The sequence below is a fragment of the Nyctibius grandis genome, chromosome 5 (genome assembly GCF_013368605.1).
Source record: "Nyctibius grandis isolate bNycGra1 chromosome 5, bNycGra1.pri, whole genome shotgun sequence".
Classification (NCBI taxonomy): domain Eukaryota; kingdom Metazoa; phylum Chordata; class Aves; order Nyctibiiformes; family Nyctibiidae; genus Nyctibius; species Nyctibius grandis.
Genome location: NC_090662.1, coordinates 56,542,886 through 56,570,834, shown reverse-complemented (window position 1 = coordinate 56,570,834; position 27,949 = coordinate 56,542,886). Strand labels below are relative to the sequence as shown.

The window sequence follows — 27,949 nt, the reverse complement described above, 5'->3', positions numbered from 1 at the left end:
AAAGCCAAACTAATAATATGCTGAATTATTCAGCCAACAGGGTGCACATCTGTGTTTTGGCACCCTTCTGATGCAAAAGCAGGTGGCAAGATTAGAAAGGCTGGGGAAATGATTAAGCTTAGCTTATATGGCTAGTTCAGCAGATGGAAAAATACTCTGCTTAGGCACCTTTGTGTGGTAGAGAAATGAATAATTGAGGATGCTAGTAATGTTGAAGCAGCAGTGCAAACTGAACTCTGAGTAACTTTTGGTTACAGACAGAGGGGAGTTGGGACTGAATTTCTGGTCAATTCTATGGGATGACTCTGTCCTGGAGTCATTTCCATAAGGGCATATGTGTGGGAAGAACTGCCAGGCAGTCTTGTAACCCCTATAGCTCTTTGCAGAATGCAGAGAGCAAAGTACTTGATTTGGGGCAAAACAATATGTAACTAGTCTTAAAGACCTTTTCCAGTTCTGAAAGTGTTTGTAGATAAGTCACATCTTGTTTGCAGGGAATGAAATGAGTATCAATCATCTTTTTTATCTGTAAATCCCAAATGCCCTTAACATGCATGTCTCATGAGCTCATTCACAACCAGCTGTCTTCAGAAAATCTCCCCCTCTCTGTCGTGATCATATTCCAAGTTCTGAACACTTTTTGAAGTAAAGCCCAAAACCAAATTTAGTTTTGGCAAAATTAGCTACTTCTCTTACTTTCATTTTCAAAAGCAGTTGAATTTAAAAAAATCAGCTCACAAATACAACGAACATCATAGAATAAATCTGTATTGATGCTCAGAGTTCACCAAACAGAAATCATGAAGCTGTATTAGAAGTTCTAGGCAATCCTAACAACAGATGTCAGTACTGTATCCAGCCATGGTGAGGCTATCCATGTGCATGAGGATGGATTTGTGTCTCCACAACATAAACAGTTCTGCAATGACTATATGCCCAGCTTCAGTTCACAGGGAATTTTTAAAGGAGAAAAGTCAAATTTTGTTGGAAAATTTTTGTTTGGTGTTCAGCTAAAAAGCACTAAGGCAACTTCTGAAAGACAAATGCTACAGTCATTGTCTAAAGCATTGTGATTTTCCTAACACTCTCCAGAAAGCATTATTGTCTAGAGAACAAGAAATGCATAAATATTTGAGATGAACAAGCTAAACTGGGAGAATCAGCAGTAGACCCATAATGGAAATCTAGTCCCATTTTTGGTTATAGACATAGATACTGCATGTTCAGTTTCAGAGTGTATTTCTGAAACACATGAATTCACTGTGTTGGTAATCATCATTTAAACAGTGTAAAACAGTCATCAGGCTGTAAAGTTTAATTCTTTTGATTATTGTTTTCTTACCTGTTAGCAGCCAATTTGTTTGAGATGAACCCTCCTGGAATTTGTGTCACAATGTAACCCCAGAAAAAAGAGCCATGAATGAGTCCTACTGTCTCTGGATCCCAGTTGAACTGGGCTTTCTGTAGAGGAAACAGAAAAAAGATACGCATACTCATTGTAAGATAACCACTATTTGGAAATCACACAGAAGTCACTCATCCTCCAAATTAAGGCAGTCTCTTTACGCTGGTGTTGCTGAGCTTGAATACCCCCAGTTAAGGCAAAAGGATGTCAAATTCCCATGTAAGATTACTGCTTTTACTCTTAGCTTTCAGTCAGGTGGATAGGAGATAGAAAAGGTTTCAGCCTTTAGGCAGCTAATGCTGGACCTTCACCTTTGCCACTTGTCACTGCTTCCCCCTGGGCTGCTTATTCCTGAAACATGCTCGGTGTTATAACAAGGACCTGATGCCTTTCAATAGCCATATCCATTTCCCCACGATTATCAAAGTCGCTCAGGTCCTTTGGGTTGGTCAGCTTCCTGGTCAGGCTCGTCCTGTGTTATCCATGGTTCTCCTTGTCAGGGCTAAGCTCTGACCATCCACCATCTGCATTAAGTGGCGTGAAAACAGAAAAGGGGGAGTGTGGAGTGTTGGCGGGGGGGTAACATCTGCAGACAAGGCAATCTGGAAATAAAACTAGGTAACACTAGCTAGCTGACTAGTTTATTTTCTGTTAAAAGTGATGCCCGTTGGAAGGCTGGATTTGGATACAGGAGGCCACTCACAGGCTGGTCATAGATGGTTCCTAGACAAAAATATCTGCAGCCCAGAGAAATGTTTTCATCATACACCTCATCCTTGGATACCAAGCAATTTCAGTCTTCTCAAGACTCTTCCTGAACAAGGACATTCCTGTTCTCTGATGAGCCTGTTTGTTTGCCATACCTTGTTCAGAGGAGGGATAGCCAAAGCCCAGGGCAAAACATAGAGGAAGTGAAGAAAAGAAAGGTGGATCCAAGGTGCCCCTCTTGCCCTCCATTCTGGGAGGTCAGACAGGGCCAGGCTCAGTATAATCACACTGATGTAAGGCCAGGGTCAGCTTTTCCTCCTTGAACTCACAGTTGAGAAGGGCTGTTTTGGAGCAAAGAGAAACTGTTGTGCTTCATGATCATTTTTATGCTAATCACAGCGTAAGGAAAGGTGGCTAAGCATCATACGAAGAAGCAGCACAGATGTCTTTTAGATTCTGAACTAACTGTCACAAAAATACTACAGAAAAATGAAAACTAGAGTGATAAACCTTAACATTTCTTTTTTTCTGTATTACTTTCTGTGTGTAAAAAGAACCAGTTTTCCTCAGTAGGCTGATTTTTTTTTCCCCAAACAAGCAAGCTGAAAAATAGCTCATCATTTGACCTGCAGGGAGAAATATGGCATTAATTAGCCAGGCGTGTTTACAGAGGGCTAAAGGATATTCCTCTCAATCAGTATACCTTCTGAGAAGAGACCCACTTTCCTGTGCTGAGTTACATTTCTGTTCTGAATACCTGACTTTCTACTAGTGATTTCCAGCTTAGTTTCTAGGTAGTGCTGATTTCTGAAGGCAGAAATACCATGAGACATGGAAAAAGTTCCTGTATCAGGAAGTACTCATGCCCAAACAGAATAATTTGAGATTCATGAGATGAGTTTGTCCAAATTTCCTCAACCTACCTCTTCTCTTGAAAGTCATTTACTGGTCTGAACAGAGCGAGTGCAGCACTACATACAGCAATTAATCATTCCTTCTGTAGCAGTATCAGAGCACGCTTCCGTGAGAGACAGTAAATAGTAAAAGCTCCTGCCATCACAAAAAAAAATGTCTACAACTGAAAGATCAGGGACCTGACAGACATGCAAGCCAATTCACTTCTCATTTCTGCTACTTACGTCCTGTATGACATTGCAAATCCTCAGATCTTACAGATTTTTAATGTGACTTAGAGACCTAAATAGGAATTAAGCACCTACATGTCTGTGTGAATCCAGACTCATGTGTGTCCCCACCTCCATTTTCAATCTATTTATATACAGTACTTTGATATGTGTCACTCTGATGATTTTGCAATGGGGTCTCCTCAGAATAGTGAAAGGAAGATGTTTTCTCACCTGCAGCTCCGGTTTTCCGTTAACATAAACAGTGTTATTGTTCACCATTTCCACGATGGCAACACCCAGGTTGCACCTAATTCCGAAGGAAATGCAGAAGCCCAGGCCGCTCATCATGGCGATGATGTAGCGCTTGGGCAGCCCGCAGCAGTAGCAGTCACACGGTGCCAGCTTGCGGGTGCTTGCCTGCACAGGCCGCCCCTCTTCTGTCAGCTCAATGTGATCCTCCTCTACGTTGGTGCCATCGATTTTCCTGAACAAGTGAAGAAAGAGAAAATGAAATGGCCTTACTGCCTCAGTAAAATTTGCTTAAATGTAGATAGTTAGGTGTTCCAGTCAGCTGCTAAGTCATCTCCTTGTGAGGTCTTTGTCTCTTGGTGGTGTGATGGGTTAGTGCTGGGCAGGCTGTGAAAGGTTAGCATAGCCTGCACTTTTTCAGGAACAACCTCTGAAGTTTGTAAACCCAAGCCACCAAGCCAGGCAGCTAGCTAGAAAAATGGTCACAGGCTATTCATGAGCATAATTATAAGAGCTGTGTTGAACTCTGTTGTGATAAATTCTGCTGATTGTTAGGAAAATACACATATGAAGAAATTAATAATAATTTCTAATTAGATCCACTAAGCAGAGCTGGCAGCAGGTTTCAAGAAAAGGGCAAATACAGCACAAAGCATGGTTTTGCTTAGCCCAAAACTCCCTGTGAATTTATTTTCACCTTTGAGACAAAAATCAGGGCTATGCTGAAAAGAAGTGCCTGTGGTGTCAAAAGCACCTATTTAAGATGTAAAAGAGCCAGGCCCAGACTTTCTCTGCCTGAAGGGTTTTGAAACCACGTGTCCCATCTTCTCTGAAACATCCTCTCACCACAAGGACTTAGGTCGTTGCTAAGTGAACCCCCGCAACTCCTATTGTTGAACGTGTTGCCCTTTGTGTAGAATACTTAATATTAAATGAGATCTGAAGGAGGACAGGGATTTTCTGGGCTGTTGATCCACCACTCAGCAGCAGAGGCTGAAAGGGCTTTGCCTGGGATCAAATTTGGTGTGTCAGCTGCAGTGCACCTGGGAGGGAAGGGGCCAGGGATGTCGGCTCTCCCATTTACTTAGGATAGGAGCAAATGGTACCCAGCCATTTCAGCCTGTGAGAGGTTGCTCACCAGCTGCCAACTAACATGGGAATGCAGCTGCTCCAGCTTTGTGTATCCAGTGTTTTCTTTCCTACAAGCAACCCAGTTGAGAGATTCAAAATGGCACTTCCATGTTAGCTGGAATTGCATGATAGTGCAATTAAAAATTAATTTAATCTTCCAGTCTGATTGAAGATATTAACATCCCGTGCTGTAGGACCAGGGAATGTCCCTGGTAGAAAAGGTTAGGTCAGAAATAACTGAGTACGCACCACTGGACCAGAGTTAAATGCTTCCTTTCCTAACATTAGCTTCCCATGCACTTGTTTTGAATGGAGAATATGGGTTTTCTGACATGCCGAAACACTTCAGCACGTCGTTAGCTGTGAATACATGACTAGCCCACTGAATACTGCCCACGAGCTTAAGGTTAAGTGTTTGCTAAAGGGAGGCCTCGATTGGCAGTTACATTATGAAGCCTTTCAGTTTTGGCATCGCTCTGAAGCAGTGAGCTCAGGATCCGGCTCCTCTCGTGTCTGCCATGGAGTTACACTCAGTACTGTGAAAATATGAACAATTACTTAATCTAAAGGAAGCCCAGTTTGCCATATAAGATGATGAAATGATTTCATTCACTCTTTTCTGATAAGGAGTAACTTATTTCCTTCTTTCACACATCTGACTGAATGTGTTTCAAATCTAATGCACTTCGTTTTTTCCTATGAAAATCAGCTATAAAGAAATGTTGCCAGAGCATATAGGGGCTACACCTGGCCGACCTGCACAGTAGCTGGTTGGTTTTTTTGGAAGAACAGTGTTGGTTTAATCAGAGCTTTCTCCAGTTGCTGTAAATCTAATGCACTAGCCGTAATCTAATAGATAGTACTCTATACTAAAGGTTTTGCAAATATAGATGGTAAGTATGGCTTCCTGTGGTGCCATATGAAATTTCACTTTCCAATATGAAATTTCACTTAAAAAACTCAGCATTTCCAGGCTTTACAGCTACAGGCTAACTGATGCATCTTTTATTATGTTATTCCTTTTTATATCATATCATCAAACCATTACTCCAGCCTTATTCTTAGCAACAAGAAAAAAAAGCATGTTACAGTCCATCAGCTCATGCTTCCAAGAAACACTAGAATCAGAGTGGTTTGGGCCAGAAGGGAACTCCAGGGATTATTTCAATCAACTAATACCCCTTGCTCAAAGCAGTGCTAACTGCAAAGTTAGGTCATTAGCTCATTGTCAGTCTGGAGGGAAGTCTTTGCATTAAGGCAAGGTAACACAGGAAATGTGATATTACTGTGGTGTTATTGAAGGTGATTGAGATCTTATGATTCACTGGCAGGGAAACAGCATTTGTTAGTGAAATGAGAGTGCAGGGAGTAATGCAGTCAGCCTCTTTGAAAAGAAGACACCATAAATTCCATGCTCTGTGTGTTAATATAGGTAAGTGTAAATGGAATAAAATATCAAAAATAAAGACCTCAGGAAGTTAAAAGACAATTGAATAATTATTTTTAGAACTGTTGTCATCTCAAAAGAGCTATTAACAAACCAAAAGAAGTAATTTGATTGTCTTCCTCTAACATAATCTAAGATACTGATTGAATTAAATCAAAGCACAATTCCTCAAATTTTTATTCCTTTACCAGGCTCTCTATTTTTATGAGAGACATTAGACTTTAATTGGTGCATTACTTTGGGCAGCTGGCAAAGATTAGACACATCATGCAAAGCCAAAACATCTGTTCTGATCTGGACATTTTTGGCTGGCTGTCAATTCACATAGGCATGAAAATATCCTTCTGCACCAAATTCACTGTTAAAAGCGGTGAGCCAGGACTAGCACTATGGGCCAACATTGCCTCTGCGGAGAAATTAATTGTTTTGCTATTGTATTCAACTACTCATTAATAAAAGCAATGCCCTCAAACACATGGTGTGAATTCTGGGGTTGTCCTATGCTGGGACAGGAGTTGGACTTGATGATCCTTGTGGGTCCCTTCCAACTCAGGACATTCTATGATTCTATGAAAAGCAGGTTGAGGACTGATCCATGACCTCAAATTCATACAGCATTTTTTTATACCCCCAAAACTTAACGTTAACCCCTCTGTAGCAGATATGTCTTGGAGAAAACTATTTTGCAATAGCAGTCCAAAAATGGAGCTGGGATGAAGCATCAGCAGTGTAGACATTCACAGAGCCAGTGTCTGACCTAGCTTTTTAGCCTTGTTTTATAGAACAGGCATATAATGATGGTATGGCAACTCCATGAAAAGATGAGATATATATCTTCCAATTGATCCATATATTTTGGTAGTGCCACTGAAGATTTTCACTTGTCGTACACCAATGATTTAGAAGAAAACTGCTTCAGAGCCAGCGTTTGCCTCTCATTATCTGACCAATGCAGGAGGGCATTTCGCTGCATGGGGAATGTTCAGTCCTTATATCTGTTTCCTTTTTTCAGCAAACATACAACACTTGGCAAGTGAGGAGAGCTAAGCTGTTTGAAGATATCTGCATTCATGTTCTGTGTCCAAATGTCATAATAACTGTATGCAAAATTTCTCTTCTTTATTGAATGACTTTACTCTGGCACATACAGAATTTTGGAAGAATGAAATTTCAAAAATTCCTATCAATAATAAATAAAATCCCTAGAACAGATATGCATTCACCAATCTGTATCTATGGGATTTTGGCATAGGAATTATTTATTTCTTCAAATGATAAGGTAGGTGGACTAGAATAATACCATTTCATTTCCTTTGATTAAAACCACATAAATTCTACAATAATGGACAAATGTTAATACTTGCCACATGTTACAACACATTCTAGAATGGCTTTTAACAGATATTAGTCTTTCACAGACAGCTACAGAACAATCATACACAATGTTCAAACCTCACACCTACAAACCCAGCATCAGTCATCACATGCAACAATTATGATCCTGACATAACTTCAGAAACCTACACTCTGGCTATCGAAAAATATCATTTATCCAAACGCAGATACAATCTTCTGAGATCTCATTTACTCTCTGGGGATTTGCCCAGGTGATAATTGTCCACACCAGATCCCGCAATTGATGCATTGGTACAAAATCCCAGTAAAGACAGGCAAACCCTCTGAAGTCGCTCAGTGCATGGGACCTCCATGGCAGGTTTCTGCATGGTATTTGTACAAAACTCGTGGCATGTCTCAAACGTACGCCCCACAGGACTGCTTCTCACAGGTGCTGCACTCCCAGCCCGCAGGGCAGCCTCACAGTTTCTCCTCAGCACAGCCTCAATGCACCGCAGGGACGCCCCATGGGTGCTGCAGCACAGCGCTGCACATGTGTGTTGTGCCCTTGCACTAACACCTTTTTACAAGGGCCCTCATACGACTCACAAACCAGCTGAGTCTGGGCACCCCACATTGTGTTCACAGTGCTGCGCGGGCTGCGGTGCACTAAGCTCTCTGTACTTGTGTGCAAAGCAAAAATTTGAGAGGACTAAGGCTGTGATCCGGCACAGGCAAAGCAGCCCTGTCCAATGCAAGGGTGCATTGTCCAGCTTCAGGTTGCAGGTTTCAGCAGTTTAGGCTGTCTGATTCATCAAAGGACATCTGCAGCAGCCAGAGCTACACCTATCAGGGCCCGGACTACATACAGCAGCTGTATGACATAGCCCATATGACTTTTCACATGAACAGTGATATTATTGAGTTGTAAACCCACTTAGTCACTTCCCACTGCATCAGTAAGCCCACAGTTGCATTAGCTGATCCAAGACTCCTGAAATCCCCAGAGTAGGCAGAGCCTGAGATTTTACTTTAGTTCATGAATTTTTCTTTGACTACACTAAGTTCACAGAAGGCCCAAAGTGTTTGTGCATGCCAAGAAGCTCTGCAGGAAAAGCTTTCTTTTCTGGGAAACTTGTAAGGCTTGCAGAGCTCTATCTCGGATATCCATTCACCCAAGCCTTGAATCCTCTAAATTTTTTTTTTTTTTTTCTGCCCCACTAATCTTAAGAATCAAGATCATTTAACTAATCAAGAACAACCCCAATTTTGCATAAAAAATTATTTTTTACAAAACATCTAAAACATTTTCTAAAACATCTTCTAAGATCTCACAAATGAAACCGCTGGCAACAGCCTAAAGAAAGGACGCCTCTCCAGTCCCCCTTGCCTCCCTTCCAGGATCCAGCTACCCTAAAGTAACCTCTTGTGGGCAGACTAGTTTTACAGCACCCACAAAATAATTTGAGGTTGCTACACACCTGTGAGGAGGCAGTAAGTTGCTTTATGCTGCTTGTGCTTTAGCACTTGAACTTGTGTGTGGACAATCACTATGGAGCAGCTGGTATCCGGCAGCTGGTCTTGCCAGACACTGGCTTCTGGATCTGCTCTGTTGTTTGCAAGACGGAGGAAATGTGGTAGGAAGGCATAGACTTGTCCCATTTACCAAAGCTAAAAAGTATTTTTCTATCTACTTTGCTAGTTTTGATCCCACATCCACACACGGCAGTCAGTGAGCTCACACTCAGAGACCTAATCAAGAATGCACATTAATGTAATTAATCACCTATCAAATGCTAGAAAAGACACCAAATTCTTTGCTGATTTACACCATATTAAAGCCAATAGGACTGGATGAAGAGCAAAGTCGAGGTTGCAGCTGGTACATATACATAGATACCATCATGTAAAAATAGGAGTGTATGCTCTCGTTTGTAGGCTAAGCTGTAGAGAATGAAGTTCAAGTTAGAAACATGTATGTTTCATTCCTTGCAGAAACCTTCAAACATGACTGCATACTTCCTAACAGACTGCTCAACTTGCAGCAATTCTTACTCAGTTCTGACTGCAGACATAGTAAAGAAACTTTTACTGTTTGGATTATTTCCTCCATTGGCTAGTACATCTAAGAAAGGCACTGGTATATATATGTTTAAAACAGAAAATAATTAACTCCAAGCAAACTTTCTTGTATTTCAACTCAAATTTGATTTGGTTTGATTCAGTAGCAATGTTGCTGAAGTTGGATGCCAGTACTATCAACGGTGTAGGAACCAGCATGACATCCTTGATACATAGCTACAAGAGGAATCTGGATAATTTAAAGTTTGCATACCATTTCCACATAGCAAACATCACATACTCACTAAATACAAACCCTACATGTATTTGGTCAAATTGGCCAGCAGAGCCCACAACAAAGAGAATTTATGAATCAATAAATGACTTAACTTGATGTTTTGAAAGAAAAAATTAATCCCTGGAATTACTGTAGAGTATGGTAAAAGTAAACCAAGCAAAATGCCAGACTTCATCTGTAACACTGTAAATGAAGAAAAATTAAGTTAAAACTGTACGGAATAGAGATACTCTGTCCACATGGCATAGAAATAGTGTAACTGGCAATCTACCAGTGCATATTAGTAACTTCTTTTAAAGTGTACATGCTTATTTTCTTGCATATACATGCTGTAGCATAATACATGTAAATTATTATACATTTTCCTGTGATCAAAAGCATGTTTAGATGTGCCAAGGACTGTATCTCGACTCAAAATAGCATTCCCAAAAGAAGGTAAAGGGATGGATATGAAAGCAAATACAATTCAATCACTTAAAATACATTCAGTTAAAATGTTGGCCTGATCCATACAAAGATTTAAAAACCTTAACATCAAGCATGCAAGAAGTGCCATTGAACCCTCTGGCTCTCATCTATTGATTAGACAAATAAATGTTGTCAGTGGCCATTAATAATAGACATAATCTTCCATTTAAATGAGAAATCTCTTTCCCTTTATGAAACTGGTCATTTGTTACATTGTATTTTCATTTATCAAAAAATAAAAATCTTTGTTTTTTCATAAACTGTCAGATTAAGATAAAAATCTTTAATCTTTTTTCTCTTTTTGCTAGCAAACAGCTGCTTCTCCTTTTTCTCTTTCTAATTTGTTAGTCTCAGTAAACACACACATACACATTTCTATTTAATACATTTTCTCTTACTGATTCAGAACAAGATTCTTGAACAAGCCCCTGTAATTTAGGGACATTAAGTCTAATTTCAAGAGTGGCATTATTTGAGAGTGTTAATTCCTATTAAATCATCAGTTTTTCTCATGCAGGCTAAACCTCAGAATTATTCACATTTAATTATTTAAACATTTTTTAATTAAAACACTTTTTCATGCTCTTTGTAATATTAGAACACTATTTTATAACTTATTTTCACCTTTTTTTGTTTACTATAAATATTTTATCATCTATCATCATGTGCTGTTGTAACAGTGCTCTTTTTACATGTCTTGCAGCAAAGTGTCTTTCGCTATCTGAAATCAGATATTAATTTTCAACTCTCATTTCTGTCTTATGTTTATATATTTTTCTATACTTCATTTCTCTTTGATAAATTACCAATGGACCTGTCTGGGAATTTTCTGTTGGATTTTACCTTCTCAGATTCCCCAGCGAGTCACTAATGGTGTTCTTCACCTCTTCCTTTCCTGGGTTAAAAAATCTTTCCTTCAGTGAACCAAACCCTTTGAGAGGCATTTTGTCTTTCTTCTTCAGTAAATCCCTTATGTTAACAAGCATTCACTTCTGCTGTCATATTTCCCGATGCCAGACTCGGGAGCCTCTGCCGGTCCCCTCGGTGACCTCGGCAATAACAACCAGTTGCTCAAGAAAGGAGCATGGAAGAAAAAAAAAAAATAAAGCAAATCTTCCAAAGCCAGAAAGTCAGTCGGGGTGAGCTCTGGAGCGAAACCTTCTTGGAAGTGCTCAGGGACTCAGCAGTGCACTTGCAGCAGCTCTGATGGGCATCTGCGCAGGGTCGGGTACCTGTACGGGGGCAGCTGGTCGGGGGGCTGCAGCTGGCAAGCTGGAGGCGCTGCCGAGGGCTGGTGGCCCTGGGCAGGATGCTGCTGCCTGCACCAGGAGCGAACCTCAGGCTGGCTTGCTGGGGCTCATCCTCAGTGCCTCCCTCCCTCCCTCCTCTGCGTCTTTCACGGCGAGATCCTGTGCAAGGTGATGCTATAGTAACGGACACAATACCTGTCCTCAAGCCACTCCAGTTCATTAATAAGACCTCATCTATGACAAAGGGAAGAAGTTTATTAAACATTTACGTGTCCTTTCTGCAGGGAGGGAATTATTGCAAGCTACAGTTCCCATTCTCTATGTACCCCCCGCCCAGATGAGCCCCCCTACTCCAATGCACCTGCTGGTTCGAACCCAGAGCCACCTTCCCCAGCCTGGTCATTTATTATTGATGTTTCTGGGCCCTTGGGCAAACAGACATGGAGGTGCATTGGTGTGATGCCGTTTGAATAAGCAATGAAAGACTGTCCATAAATTAAATGTATTGCACTTTTGAAACACAAAGTGGCTGAAAGAGGTGAACCAGTCCAACTCAACGTGACCTCATGACAACACACTTTCCCTAGCATGTCGGAAAGTATTTCATGAAAACACTTGTGGAAATGCAGCCTGCCATTACACTCGCCAAGCCTGCATGTTGGCTGGAGTCAAATGAAGAAATTCTGCTTTTGGCAAGGCCTCAGTTATTGGGTTTGGGTTATGGATGACAAGAAAAAAAAAAAAGAAGCCCCATTTTATAATGGTTTTGTGTTTCTGTCAGCCTTTCCCTGTTCCCTGGGTGGAAGGGAAGGCAGAAACCTTCCAGGTTGTAAGAAAAATGGAAAGCTTTGTGTTTGCCATGTCCTCCTTGCTCTGCCAAGGAAAGTTAAACTAAGAGCCTGTCAGTGCCCTCTCAGGCCACCTGCAGGAGAAGAATTGGTTTCACCTGGAAGCCCCGGGGTTTGAGAAGCCGTGTGGGGGGCAGGTGGGGCAGGCAGGCAGCTGCCCACCCACAAACCCCGTCTCCCGCTCTGCCACTGGCTACCTGGTGCCCCTGAGCAAGCTGCTGTGGCTCTGGGTCCCTCCCTCCTGCCCTATACTTGTTGTTAATCTTCCAGGCAGCGGGGCCACGCTTTTTCCCGTAACTTCTGTTCAGAACTTGGGTCTACCCAGACTCTATAGAGAGAGAGAAGGAAAAAGAATGCGAGAAAGTGATTCCTCCAGAGAAACAAACTGCATCTGAGTTGTTTTCAGCTGCCTTAGGGCACTTACAGACTCCTCATTTGGGTGTTTGAACTGAGTGAGTAGGATTGCGTAGGAGGTAAATCTGGGCCAAAGCAGGGCATGGATTATCCGCCCCTCCATTCTTCCCCTAGCTCCTTGCACGGGCCACCAGTCTCTGGGTTTTAGACATCTCCATAATACAAATATCAAATGTCTGGATTGTCCCAGCTCCACGACGAAGAAGGGAATATTGGAAAAAACGCTTCCTCATGGTTAGGTGAAGCAGAAAATCAGCCTGCACTGAAATCCCTTTATTCCTAGTATGAACACGAAAAGAAGAGGAGAGAGGAGAGAGAGGGGAGGAAGTTTTGCTGGCTGGAGTCTCTTTCCTTGCAGAACTGGTTACAGTTTCTTTCTCCTCTTTGAATAATTCACGTGCTGTAGAGCAGTGTTGGGATGCCCCAGGCTCAGCACGGCTAACTCAAACGTTTGTTCCAGCAGCCAGCTCTCCCACAGCAAGCAGCGAGTGCAGCTGGGGCCGTGGGGCCAGCCAGCTCCCAGCACTACCTACCCGCATGCCTGTAGCAGGGCTTCTCTGGGTGTATTTCTGTCTAGTTGGGTTGAACAGCAACTGTTCTCACTGTCACCGCAGGCACTGCCTGGTAAACCCTCCCTGCAGTGTGTCTCGCTGCCCTGGCAGCAGCTGCACCTCCTCCTCCTCGCACTGCTCAGGCTTGAATGTGGCCATCTCCACAGCTGAGCAAGAGGAGGCAATTCTGCCTGGTTTCTCACTCCAAACCCCTGGCCCTGGTACATCCTGGCCCACTGGGACACGCTGAGAGCCAGAGCAGCAAGGTCACCACTGCGGAAGGGAGCACAGGCCCAACGCAATCACGTGCACACATGAAAACAAGGTCTCCAATTTTCAGAGGGCACACAGAAAAACACTAGCAGGCTAACTGCCACACATCAGAGGTATGCATGTTTGTAGGGATGTATATATGTAGAAGTGTGTAATTAAATTGTCTTCCATTTATGCAAACATCTATTTGCCGACATTTGGGATAGTTTCCTGAATGCTCTTAAGGCAGCTGAACACCTGAAACCGTGTGAGAACCCAGCTCCAAACTGGAAATGGTGCAAATCCCAGTGCAAGGAATCCACCTTGAAAGACTGGGGGCTCAGGCTGGAAAGTGGTGGTTAAAACCAGGATCTCCTGGCAGCTGTGGAACAGAGGTTTTTAGTTTGCCCTTCTTTCTGGACTTCTGGTCCTCCTTCAGTAAAAGAGAGCACAGAGCAGACACAAGAAAGGAGCTATGCTCAAAATTTAGTGCTTTGTTCACTTATCCACACATTCTGTAATTGCATTTAGCATGAAAGTCTTAAGTCTGTCCTTCGTGCATTTGGGAATGCTTCAAGCAGCTCCCTCAGAGATATGTCCTGGCTGGCACCTGGCAGGGTACATTCCCCTCACAGATGGAGAGGCTCTCCTTAGCAATATTGCCCACCTCACCACTAGCAGAATTGTCCGTCACCACAGGTTTCACCTCTCCCTCTTCCTTACACATTGCAATCCTTCCACTGCCTGCAGTTCTGCAGTGCCTCAGTGGTGACCCCTTTTGAAATTCACTGACCCTTTCCCCAAGGCTTAAAGGGTGTTACTCTTGCTTCTCTGCAGGAAGGCTGCTAGACAGCAGCAGCACTGCTTCTCCACTTCCTCCTCCCCAGGGATAGGAAAACGCCCAGACTCCAAAATGCCGCTGCAGAGAGTGTCACAGCAGCTTTGCAGTACCCTGCTCCTGTTGGGGCACTGGCCACAGGGCCACCACCCAATTCTCAACAAGGATGAGCTGGATGAGGCCATGGAAATCCCTATGTGACTAATCCCAGTACACCTTTTGGAGTGTCAGCTGAGGAAATCTCATGTCTTCCTTAACAAGATCTAACAAGATAACCCGGCTGGCCCCAAGTGTCTTTGTTCCTATTTTTTTTTTCTGTTTTAACCCTATATGCCTCAATTTTCTTCTGCAGAAATTAAACTACCCCTCTGAAATTCTTCTTCTGATGTCTCAGTTCTTCTTAAAACACCTTGTATTATATCATATCACTGTAAGCCTGCTGCTTGCAGGCTGGAATCTAAGTCCAAGACCCAGCATGATTGAGGCCTGCACTGGCAAAGAAATATTTTGCAAAATTAAAACTACTCCTGGCTCATACAACTCGTAGCTACAGCTGAAACTACAGACTCAAATCCCCGAAGACCTCCAGTAAGGCTGTATTAAAACTGTATTTTAGAGCCAATATGGACATAAAACCAGCATGTAGACAGCCATTGCTGTGGGCTCGTATACTATCATTACCTTGGGTGCTCAAGAATAAAATGAGTTGTAAGAAAACTTAGAAATGGGTCAAGTGCACATATAGGAGATGTGCTGTTCTAACAACAGCTGTGCCTCGCAGACACAGGGCTAGATTCGGGATTGCGGCATCCCTGTAAGAAAACTAGGCATGAAAATGTCACAGCTAGCAATAAACATAACTCTCACCTGGAAGGATAGTTTCTACAAGTGCAAGTAAATGTACACCTAGATGCTATCATCTACTTTGTTACAGTTATTTCTTTTGTTGAAAAGCCTGGAAAAATCCAGGCTACTTCTACTTTTATTATTTTATTTTAATTATGCTACTTCTACTGTTGGTTCCTCAAAATAATGTCTTTGCCACATTTAAAGGGAGAATTTTGCTGCTGGTTTCAGTGCGGACTGGGCAGCATACACATTTCATGTGCAGGTGTCATTCAGACAGTGTGCTTCAGTTAACTGCAATTCCTGATACAGCCTTGCAAGCAGCCACTTCTCCCAATGTTTGTAAAATATAAAATTTTGAACTCTTTACAAATTTTTAATCATCATAGTCATTCACACTCTGACACTAACATCCTGGGAAAATCAATTTAACCTTTTGGTGTCTCTGCTGAATTAACATAAAGCTGCTTCACTTTTTGCTGTATGGTCAGCCTTAACAATAACCAGAGGCTGCTGGGGTCCTCCAGTGGAAACATACACAAGTGCAAAGCATTGTCACAGCCTGGGCAGTCACAGTCAGACTAGAATAACCTTGTCAATTTTTAATTGGTTTCTTTTCATTTGGAGGCCATGTGATCATATCCCTGGTGCTTGTGAGCCGCTTGTTGGATTGCAGATCGCTCCAAAGTTCCTTTGGAGGAACTTTCCTTTGGTAAAGCAAGTTACTTATCTGTGGCTCTGGGCTTCCCAGGTGAGTTTGTCTTTTAGCTCTTACTAAGAGCTCAAAGGCTAGAAAATCCTGGGTTCCCTGTCTCCCTAACTTAAGATTTCTTAAAATTAAATCGAATTAAAACATTACGATATTTCAAAATTCTCTTTGGAAGTTTTAAATACCTACTTTTTCTTCCAAATGGAGCAAAGTAATGAAGCAGAAGTGCTGAATACTGGTTTCATCTGCACGTAGGCCATACGATTGGTAGACTTTGATGTCTACAGCAGCGTGGGTTTGACAATGCTTTTCCCATGGACAAGACCTTTGTAAAAGTTGTCTGGTAGATTTGTTGGTATCTTGTCAAGTGTGTGCTACCTTGCTGCTTATTTTTTATAAAATGTAGCAACTTAGGTTCCTAGAGATTTTTACTCCTGTAAAAAGGATTGAAATTGGCTCAAAAGTTAAGAGAGGACACAGAGGAAGAGACAGGATGATCACATATGTTTTGCATCTGTAGGACACAAAGCTAAAATCACGTTTGCGGCCCTAAGAAATCACAAGATTATAGCTTAGAAAGCATGAGAGTTCTTCTCTAAATGGGTTTATTTTACCTTCTTCCTTTCTGAAGTTTCAGGGAGCATTAAAGTCACTCAAAGCTGAAATTGTCACTTCACCTCAGGAGGCAGAGCATTACATATGGCAAATAAAAATCCTCCAGTAGGAGACAAGAGTTGTGATGCTGTACTTCTGAGACGGGGGCACGGCACTCTGGGAACAAAAATGCTAACAACAAATAAAACAATAACGGAAATGGGAATTCTTATTTATAGTTTTCCTTACTGGAAACTGCTAATTAAGTGGTAATTTGTGACACCTTATACAGTAAGTAGGAGGGCTTTTTAAAGCATTTCTGTGTGGAAAGTTACTACATGAAGTACATCTGTTTCCTCTCAAAGAAAAGGACAGAGTGTCTGTTATTGCACTAACTACTACAGATATATTTAGTGATGATTTCTGTGCATACAGGAACACACTATATTATTTAAAAATAGGTCCCTTTTTACTTTCACAAAGCAGCACAAGGAAAGACTTGTAGCTCGATAAGAACATTTCTATAATGTTTGCAATTGATTTGAAAGTTGCTTGGGTTATAGTGACACCTTATGGTAGTTTTTTTATATTTTACATATCATTTTGAAAGTTAAGATCTCTTATAGCCTGTTAAAGCCTGTCACTATCAGCAAGGAACTGCTTTGATGTTTTTAGAAAGCTTTTTCTTATAAGTTACTAAAAAACTTATTTCATCCCTTCAATTTTTCTGGTTTCCCTTCTGCCCTTACTAGGAAAATAGATTTTAAAAGGGAATAGTCTTGGGTATTGTCTTCTCTCCATGTTTAATAGATAATCTATGCCAGGCAGTACATGTATAACATGCTATTCAAAATTACCTGTGGTGAAACCTGACTTGTGAATACAATTTCTTACTGGACTGATTCACCAAATTATACCGTATAGCTAATTGTGTCCCTCTAATCCCAGATCTGAACTGCTTTAAAGAAAACAACATGAAAGAAGTTAATGAAAAAATTCTTTCCTTTGAAATACTGTTGAAAGCCAGACCTGTCCAATATGTAAGTAAATATCTGAACCAGCTACTATGTGAAAATGAGACTTCATAAAACCTGCCTTCCTGGAGCTCTGCCTTACATTAATTTTCTAGTGTCTAATAGGAGGCATCTCACTCTACAGCCCTTCCCGCACTTGAAGTGCGAAGTTGGTCCCTCTAATGAGCCAATGGTTTCCATAAAACATTTATGAATTCCTTACCTTTAGTATTTTAATCACCCTCTCAATCAAACAAGGGTTAAAAGTGAGCAAAGGGCTGAGAGGGAATGAGGGAGAAGAATGGCTGAGCAGTCACATTGGTCTTAAAAACAAAGCTTAAAATCTACATATGCTACAGTTTCCTTGGAAGGGGGAGTTGTGTTTATGCTGAACTGCAGGTAAGGCTTATTTATATTAGAATAAAATAAGCTCCAGAATAACTTTTATGTAGCTCCTTCTCATTAACAAATTGATTGTGGCATAGAGACACAGCTTAAAATGGTAAGTCAGCTTTTTGTTTAATTGAGCAAAACAAATCTGTTTATAATTAATACTTTAAGTGCTGACAACCTATGTCAGTGCCTAAATATGTCATCTCTTACAATCTATAAATTAGAAAAACACCTGTTTTCACCAGACTTCTAAAGATACTCATAATGCTAAGCTAGCTGAAATCACTGGCTAAGCACCTAGCACCAGTTTTTTGGAAAGAGTAGAAAAGATACCAGTTCTATTTCTACTTAAAACCATGAGTTTTTCAAAGTTAAGAAACTGAACAACACTGAAGAAGCAAAACCTTCTCTTTCCTTACAATGCATACACAAAAAAGAACTGAAGAAGAATGCAATTCATCAGCTGCAGAGTCTTGAAGGACATGGTGACCAATAATGCACAGTCCAGGACAGTGCTTGTAATTACTGATACTAATAGTTTTGTTCAAATAAGTTTGTTCTAAAATGCACAGGTTTAATAAAGTTCCTTTTTTATGAATGTACTCTCTATGTAGTTTTATATACTGAATATTTTACCTACCTTTCACCAGAAAATGTCTGCTACAGCAAAACAGGGGAAAAAAAAGAGTAATTTATTCAACTTTCTAATCACAACCATTCAATCTAACAAAGTAGTCATTTCCAACTAAAACAAACACACAGAAATGAAACGTTCCAGTAAGTGTGTTATGGTTAAATTAAATCCGAGCTGAAGCAGCTGCCCTGCAGCAACAGCAGCTGTCAGGACCAGTTAAGCTCTTTCATGAGGCAGCAGCAGGCAGCACCCTCTGCACAGGCAACTTAGGAATTGGAACAGAGCGGGTGGACAGGGGACAGTATCTTAAAGAAACCAGGTCCATGCCTATGGGGCTGGCACTGGCTATTCTGTCATTTTGGCAGATGACAGTTTCCAGTCTCCTTCCTTCTTTTTTTTTCAGCCGTTCCCTGAAATCTGTCCCTTTGCTCTGAACAGCTGCTGTATCACTCTGGGATCTGGGTTTGGAAATCCTCTGGATCCCTTACCTGCAGCTGCTTTTAACATTTCCCCTTCAGTCTCACGCTGCCCATAGAAAAGGTAGCAAAGGAAACACGTGCCTACTCATCAGCCACCTCCATCACACAGTCTGGCAAACTGGACCATCAAGCAGAGATGCAGAGCCTCAGGTTAGGTTCCTTCTGCAGCCCCTGATGGCAAAGCAATAATCTCCAGCTGAAAAGCAACAGGCACAACATCCAGGCTGCCACTGTCTTAAATTCAGCATTCCCTTACCAAGTACCATCAGAAAAAAATTGTCAGAGCCCTCTGATTTTTGTTGCCCTTCTACAATTTTACACAGCCATGTGCTGCCTGTGGGCATCAATGTAGGAAAGAAAATCGAAGAGAGAGGAGCTGCGAGAGATGGCTGCACCAGAAAGGGCCTGGAAAAGTAGCAGGCACAGAGTCCTAAGAAAAATTCTGATGAAAGAAGTGCTACACATGACTGAGCTCAGTTAAGCTGGCAATTATGTGTAAAGAGACCTCCACTTATTTGATTTCTCCAATGTGCAGAAAAACCAAGGCTTTGTGCTATCTATGTCATGAAAAGAATAAGGAAACACCTCCTACTCAGCAGACAGTTAATGATCTGATTAGCTTAAGTAATATTTATAGCTTGTTTAATCAAAGAGCTTCAACTGGATGGTTCTGGTTTGCAAAATGTGGCAGCGAGTACAATGCAAAGGTGGTATTTCACTGTAAATCTTTTTCTTGTAAGGGTTGTCAATCAGTAAGAATCAAGCAATGAATTCTTTAGGAAACATAAAGCATATATGCACAATCAACTTACAAAAAACTCAACTAATTTTGAGGAGTTTCCTGCTTGCCAAATAATAAAAAAAAGAAAAAAGGAAAGATTTTTTTTTTTAAAGCTTATAGTTTAACTCTAAAACTTATGCCTAGAATACTTAGTAGATCATTTTAGAGCTTGAATAACTAGTATTTATTTAGCTGCTCTTGGGTTTGTGCATGGTTAGGAGTTTATTTCCGAATTCCTGGTTTATAAGTTTGGGAGTAAGTTTGGCACAACAAATTGGAATCCACCTTGTCACCCTAAGAGCCAGTTTTCCAATCTACTGAGCAACTGCAGTGGTCTCCAGCTGGTGACATGAGTGCAGGGAGCTTCTGAGATGCAGGGTAAAAGTGCATTTGTGTCTGGCAACAGGAAGAGAACAGCGAATGAACCATTTCTCTTTGTGTAACTCCTCACAAACAGCTCATTTCCTACACCTACTGAGCTGCATTCCTCACAACTGTAAACTTGATAGTGTAACAGAGCTCTACAAACACCAATATAAAAAGGATTACCCTAAAGCTCTGGTGTATGACATCCCTAAAGGAGGGACTAGACATATTTAAGTGATGAAGCAGAGACAACTAGCTGCCAATATCAAAATATTGCAGGCAAAGAACAATCAACTGCAAAGACCAGCTTTTCCTGTTTGAAGTCTTAGGTTATCTGAATTCATGAAAGAGTTTATGAAACTGTGAATTTTAAGCCACAACAAACCAACCCAGAACATCTGGATTTCAGCACCTGAGACTTTTCTGCTTAAGAAACAGGTAACAGTTATGGATCTTGCCAATGTCCAGCAATGGAGGGAACAAAGAGAACATTATCACAGGAAAGGACATTCAAGTCAGACCAGGACTGTGATCTGCTGAGCAGCTTAAGCAGACATTTTCTCTACAGAGTGACATCAAGTATGGCTCCCCCGTACTGAAATTTCACACACTCAGCTTCTGCTACTATTGACTGAAAGCTGGCATATAATAAGGCCGTCCTCCCTTGATGGACACAGCTGTGGGAGGAATCGGGATGCTGTCATCCTCAGCAACTGAAAAGGAAGAGGGAATTGGAGCCATGTGATGCTACCTGTTTCCACTTAATCCACCTCTTTCTTCTTTTACTCTCTCCTCCCATACCATCTCCAGCCAACAATGATGTTCCTAAGCAGATCAGATCTCAGATGTCTCATACTGTATCAGTTTATACCATATAAAAAGCTGAGAACTATCTTCCTTCAGAGCTGGCAAACTCTAAGCCTGACAAAGCAGTGTTATCTTGAAATCCAGGTTTAGAGAAGGGGCTGGTTTCTGGGTAAAAGAGCAGTGAAAATACAAATTGAGATCACTATGTGGTATCAGAACCCCAGATTCTGACATGGGCTTAGTGTGATTTCAGAAAAAGCAAATGCTAATTTTAAAGGCATCTAATGTGTCAGTTTTTCCCCAGGACTTTTATTCTTTGCATGAAGGCAATATGTGATCACATTTTACAGATGTCTGGACAGCAACCACTCTAAGAAATGAACTCAAAATTACGTGGGATAAAATGTATTTCAAACAAAATATACAGTGATTAAGTTTTCTACATAAGTTACTATTAGTTAATTTTATGGAAATTTAAAATAAAAATATCTTCCAACATGAAAATATGAAAAGTTCATTTATTTCCATAGGCAACCTCATTCACAGTCCAAAGTGATATGAATTTTTTGAAGCTGTCACTGTACCTTTTACATATTTTTAAGTAACTGATCTAAAAGTTGATACAAGAATAAATTTGGTTTTGAAGAGCTGTCCAGTAAACCAGATATACACTAATGCCATGCTATGAGAGTTCTATTTACGAATCACAGCTGACACTACAATAACATCACTTTATAAAGATCTCATGAGGATTTTAATGTTTTACAATCAAAACATAAAACTGCCACTAGTACAGAGACTGTATGATTAGACAAATAAACATTAAATAATTTGCACAAGGCCTGAGTTCACTATAACACATCTTGATTTACAACTTCATCTCAGAAATATGTACAGCAGTTAAAACTGTTTCAGAGAACTTAAAGACAATACAACTTCAGAGGCTTATTTGTTCTGTTGATACATGTGTGAGGCCTGGAAGGCAAGACGATTTGGTGTATGAATCCAAGGTTTTACTGCCTTGCGTAATTTCCTTGTAAAGCAGTCGACCATAACAGAAAAGTAAGGTACAAGGCAGGACCTCACCTGAAAATCAGCTAACTCATCGGAAATTCTCCAGATAGGTTTCCTCACAGCTATTTCAGAGTAAAAGTTTACAATGAGTATATAAAATGCAGCATATCTCTTAACAAAGAACAAAAAAGGGTCACATATACAACAGGGTATTTTTTCTGTAATCCCCTACCCTGTACTTCTTTCATTCGAAATGGCACAAATCAGTGATATCACACCCACCCCCAATTAAAAAAACTCCTAATCAATAAACAAAGGTCACTCTAAAGTCCAAAAGCTTCATCTGCAATGAGAGATCCAGTGTACATAAACTTAATGTCTTAAAAACTTTCCTTTTCTGCTCAAGTCACGTAGATGTAGGCAGACTAAGCATGTAAATTTATAACAAAACTTTTTAGCCTGGATGGAAGCCTTGTGGCATTTGATTCAAACCTAACTTCTCATTTAATCTTTGCTCTTTTGGTGCAACTGAACTGTAAAATCTAAAATCCTATGATCTATATACACACTTACTTACCTATCTACAGACATATGTAACATTATAACAGGGGTTATAATACAAAAGTTAACACACATTTTTCTTACTTTAAAAGGCCATCGGCGTATTTGTTAAAGTTCCACATAAATGTGAAACAGGTGGTGTTGGAAAGACAAAACTTAACAGAAAAGGAAAGTTTTAAATAATAAGGCTTGAAATGTTGTGCACCTATACATCCAGAAATTCAGCCTTTTGCTTGGGGTACTCAGCATCTGCGCAGACCTGTAAGGCCACAGCTTTCCCAAGACATTTCTAATTTGCATCACCATTGAGAGAGGAAGACATAGTATCTTCATTAAATCAAACTAGGGCATTCTACCCATGTTCCCAGTAAAATTTCTCTCCCCATCTCCCAACTCCTGGGAGACTGGTGGACTCCTTTACCTTTCAAAGGACTCCTCTGGTATTGCTGTCCTCCTGCATAAGCCGGTTCCACAGGCTGTTCTGTGCCTTATTCAGAACACTTGTGTGAAAAGGAACAGAAAACCTGCTCCCTCCTCCATCCTTGAAATGACGCTTGAGCCGTTTCACTCCCTGTATCTCTCCTCTGGAGAGAGGCAGATCTAGGGGCTTCTAAACTAATCTGTAACTCAGTAGTTTCAAGGTTCCTCTCCATCAGCCCCAGCAGACAAAGATTTCCAAGCCTCTTTCATACAATCCTTCCATCTAATATGATTAGTTTGTTTTCTAAAACTGAGTTTTCAAAGGATGCTCCAGAGACTTTCATACTTAAAACCAATCAGAACCAACAGTTCTAATATGGAAAACACTGCTGTTGTGGTGCAGTCATGTTCATTTAGCACACACCAGAGTGGTCGAAGGACAACTCATGCTTATACTTCAGATGTGCAGCTATTCCCACTTCTTTTCTCCTTTTGTAGTAAACATAATATAGATAAATCAATTAAAGAATAGGAACTTACTCCCTTCTCTTTACCTCTCCTTTACAAATAAATGTAAAGTAAACCAGGTGGGCTGGGCAGTCCAGCCCAGACCCTGCTCTAATATCCACAGTGGAATGAAGATCTGCTCGCAGTGGGTGAGCACAGTGGGTGCATAGGGTGAAGGCTGTAAAGTGATGATATAACCTGCCAGGCTTCCACATTTTTTCCTTTAAATTAAGCTGAATACAAAGGGCAGAAATTGTGTGTAACTTACAGTATTGTTCAAGGCATTGTAATAAGAACTTATTTTATATCAGGTTACTTTTTCAGTAACACAATTTGCACTTTCTTAATCAGATACCAATTTCAAACCTGTGTTCTCCATTTTGATTTGCATTAGGGCTGGATGGTCCCTCTGCTTCAGGCCAAGCTAGATGTAACACTGCTTTCCATTCAAGTCCAGAAACAGAAGGCCCCTGGAATGCCCACATTTTGTAACATTGTCCCATCCTCCTACTCTTCCCCGAACAACAACTTGGATGTGAAGTACAGCTGTTGCTCTCAAACAATGGTATTCACTCTGGCCACAACATGAGTCTTCCAGCCTCTTGCAGGGCCTCAGAATGACGACTTGTAAGCAGAGATATCAACTGGACAAGGCTTCCCAAAGAAAAACTATTGTAGCAAGAGCCAAGTGGCACATGGCCTTGGTGACATATCTCTTGCAACTCCTCTTTAAGTTAAGAAGAAATAATTAGAGAACTTCACACACACCCAGTTTCCTGACACACTAAGCAGGAAGCATCTACAAGGAAGAGGGATTTGACCCTCTCATTTTAACTGAAGTTATTTTTTTCTTTTTTATTTTTAAGTAACTGTAAAGTTTTGTTATAACTTTCATAAGGACCCTTTTCACTTTTCTTTGTTGTTATTCTGCTACTCTGGTCATTCTGAAAATTGCAGCAAACAAGAGAAATCAAAGTTATGTTTGCATATATAAATAGAAAAAAAAAAAATCAAATTACTTGAGCCAGACAAAGATCTTATTCCATGACATTACCAGTGCAGAGAAGAGCCTCTCTTAATTTGAACTTGTAGGATTTTTTTGACTTTGTTCTTACAAAATAATTACATTCTTAGATAGCCCACGCCAAAAGCACATACCCCAAACCCCACAGTTTAGGAGGTCTAGTACATAAAATCAGATCAAATTTTTTCAGTTAATCTTCCCTCCAACAGGTTAAATTAAAATTCAGTTTTGAAAAGCCCCCAGTCCAGGGGGATCAGTGACTGAAACCCCAGATCAGGACACTAACATTTAAGACTGCCTTTACCATGTATGTATTAATTTAATACATTGTAGAGTCCCAAGAGATGTTATTTTTAATATAAACTCATTTTCCAAATAATTTAGAGGAATATAGATTCAAGTAATTCTTCAAAGGCTTGCCTTAAGTTACCCTAACAAAATGTAGCTTTCAAAAGTTGACACAAAAGAAGCCATTAGTGTGATAGAGAGTATAGAGTACTAGTAATCGTAAATGAACTTAAATAGTTTAACAGTTCTAGTATTGTACTTAACTTTACACAGATACCTTAACATAACCTACAATGTTGACCATGAATATTAACACCACATAAGCATCACAATGTGTTAGGTATTGTTTTCTAAACCACAATTTCACTGGTCCCAGGTATTTTAAAATAACAGGACTAAGGCAGCAGCTATAATACATAAACAATTCTTTAAGAAATATGCTTAATGCTATTACTGCTTAGAACTGTGGAAATATAACAAAATACAAGTCACATTTACAGCATAAGGCCCTTTGGTTTCTTAAGCAGCAAATGAAAGAACAACTTCTTCAGTGAAAGGCTTTGAAAAATAAAGCATGTAGGCTTTCCATAAAAAAGGTAACTAGTTCTTTCCTTCTCAAAATAGCCAGCTATAGTCTTCAAAATATTATGTAAGAAAGCTCCTGAAATTCCTAGGAAAGAAAAAGTTAAAACCCAACAGTAGTATCTGACAGAGCAGAGATTCTATCATGGGCAAGCTGAACATACACCTTCTGGGAAGTACAAGAAACTACTGTTTGGTTTTCTGGTGAGCTTTATTAAATTTGGAGTAGTACAATAAAAAGGATCTGAAATACTTGTGTATTTACCATATATTCTAGAGCTTACAAATCCATATTTGAGAACTCACTTCATATTCATCTATCCTTCATAGGGACTTGAGTTAAAACAAAATTAAAATGAAATAGTTTATTCTAGTCAAGGCAATTTATGGCAGTCTGCTTTTTCACACAACCATGTACAAGTTGTACGAGGCAATCCTTTTCCATCTTCCCAACGGAGCCAAAACCAATGACGTAATTAAAGATATTTCTGTGTAACTAAACAGTGTGTGTTTAGTTACACAGAACTGTTTAGTTACACAGCTGGGGCAGTCAACATCTGAATTTCACAGAGAACATTCTTTTTAGGAGGGTCCATAACTACTCATACTCTCTTTTAACACCAGTGAGAAGTAGTGTCAAATGAGCCAAAACAATGGAATATATAATAAATGTGATCAAGTCACCATATGTATTTTAAAATTCTGCTTAAGTGGTCTGTTGCTTTTGCTGTGTGGGTTACAAGGATCTGGCAGCATAAAACAGGTTGTAAACCAGCATCACCATTGGAGCAGTATTCTTACTCTGTCCCAAACTTGCACAAAATTTTAAAACAACTTCTTATGCCTCCTGAATCTTGTTGTAGTTTACTGCCACATTAATTTTAATTATCTTATAAAAGAAGAAATACAAAATATTTTCTCTTCTTAGCCTCTTACATAGTTACTGGTTAGAGATCTTTCTGTGTAACATGGCTAACAAAACTTTTTGAGGCAGCGTATGAATTTATTTTCTGCAGTGTCATGTGGCAAAATGACGGTTTGTGCCAAACTCAGGCAACACAAATCATCAATAAGAATTTAGCAGACGCTGAAAGGACTGGGCTGCAGGATTGCATTCACTAGCGTTATTACCCCCTAACCATTTTTGTTGAATGTGAGAAACAAAATTTTGTAGGACGTTTCATAGGAGTTGATTGGGTACACTTCTGAATAATTTTGAAATACTTAGCTGCTTCTTTTTCAGTTGAATATATGCATCCTACCTTCAGTGCTCTGATGTTCGGTAAAGAGACAGGAAATCTTTAGTGTGTAAGATGACTCTGCACTTATGCAATTCCACTGCAGTACCAGGTGAATGCAAAATCAGTCATTTTTCCAGTGCGAAAGTCTTTACTTTGCTGGGTTGAAAGTTTCCCCAGGTCATGCTTTTACTAATCAAAAGGAGATGTTAATCAGCTTACCCATGATCCAAATTTCCTCAGTCTTTGAAAGAAGAAAACCAAGCATTTTACCCAAAAAGATCTTTTAAATCATTACTAGCTGAGCTGCTGTTTGTCATTGTGTTTGTTGGTTGTGCAAAGTTCTGAGGAGCAAAGAAAGGATTACCCTGTATACCAAAGCCAGGCTGTCCTATCATGTTCATCTGAGGTCCCAAGACTGAACTGCTCGCACTTGGGGACCCTTGCGGGGGTACAAACTGATTTACCCACTGGCTTGATTTCTGCTGAGCCAACTGTTTCATACTAACTTTGGGTTTTTGAGGACCAAAAAGATTATCTAAAGCAGACATATCTGGGGGTCTGTTTTGTTGCGTCAGCGGAGAGACTGCAGATGCAGCATTCATAGGACTGTAATTTGGCATATTGGCAGTTGGTACAATGTTCATCTTGGTTGTTCTTGTTGCGCTTGGACCACCGAAGAAATTCTGAGTGGTGGGACCAGCTCCCATACTGAATCCAGCAGTCTGAAAACCCGTATTAGTATTTAGTCCGTTTGTTATATTTCTCTTTGTGTTGTCAACAGGTGATGAAAATCCCATTCCAACACCCATGGAAGGGACAGAAGAGAAGCTGTTTGAAGATGCAACTTTAGCTTTGTTGATAGAATGGCTAGTCAAAGACGACATATTATCTATCAAGGTATCTGTCAAGTCTTTTGTCTGCAAAATACATAAAATGCAGTTAAATGCTTTCCCTGTACAAACACTCTAGCAAACAGTCTTTATCGTTGCTCCTGCAGAAGTGGCATTCATTTTTCAGGACTTAAGAATTTACTGCATGGAATTGGGCATGAAATGTAATTATACACAGCAGCAGTTAGGTTATTTTCATTCTTTGCTACTTAGAACTAATTGTTATGCAGCTTTAATTTGACAACTAAGAATATACATGAAGTACTACTGTGACATTTGCTTACATGCCCCATTCCTATCCCCAAGCCCTTTATATATTTAGTTAATAAACTCTTCAGAGCAAAACCTTTATTAGTATGTGCTTTTTCCTTATCTAGAACAATGACTTTCCAATAATAATTATTCCTTTGGAAACTCC

At 40.3% G+C, this 27,949-nt stretch overlaps 2 protein-coding genes across 3 annotated transcripts in view; both read right to left on the bottom strand.

Annotated features, from left to right (window-relative positions):
* Positions 1-11,215, bottom strand: part of SLC17A8 (solute carrier family 17 member 8) — a 33,790-nt gene extending 22,575 nt beyond the window's left edge. The window contains exons 1-3 of the mRNA XM_068401429.1: positions 11,073-11,215; positions 3,472-3,724; positions 1,343-1,461 (exon numbers count right to left, since the gene is read on the bottom strand). Coding sequence (XP_068257530.1) covers positions 1,343-1,461; positions 3,472-3,724; positions 11,073-11,215 — 515 coding nt within the window. The remainder of the gene's footprint in view (positions 1-1,342; positions 1,462-3,471; positions 3,725-11,072) is intronic.
* A 10,132-nt stretch (positions 11,216-21,347) lies between these two features.
* SCYL2 (SCY1 like pseudokinase 2) overlaps positions 21,348-27,949 on the bottom strand; it is a 41,379-nt gene continuing 34,777 nt past the window's right edge. For both annotated transcript variants that reach the window (XM_068400610.1, XM_068400611.1), the window contains one exon: positions 21,348-27,558. In XM_068400610.1, the coding sequence (XP_068256711.1) occupies positions 26,908-27,558 (651 nt within the window). In that variant the 3' untranslated portion in view covers positions 21,348-26,907. The remainder of the gene's footprint in view (positions 27,559-27,949) is intronic.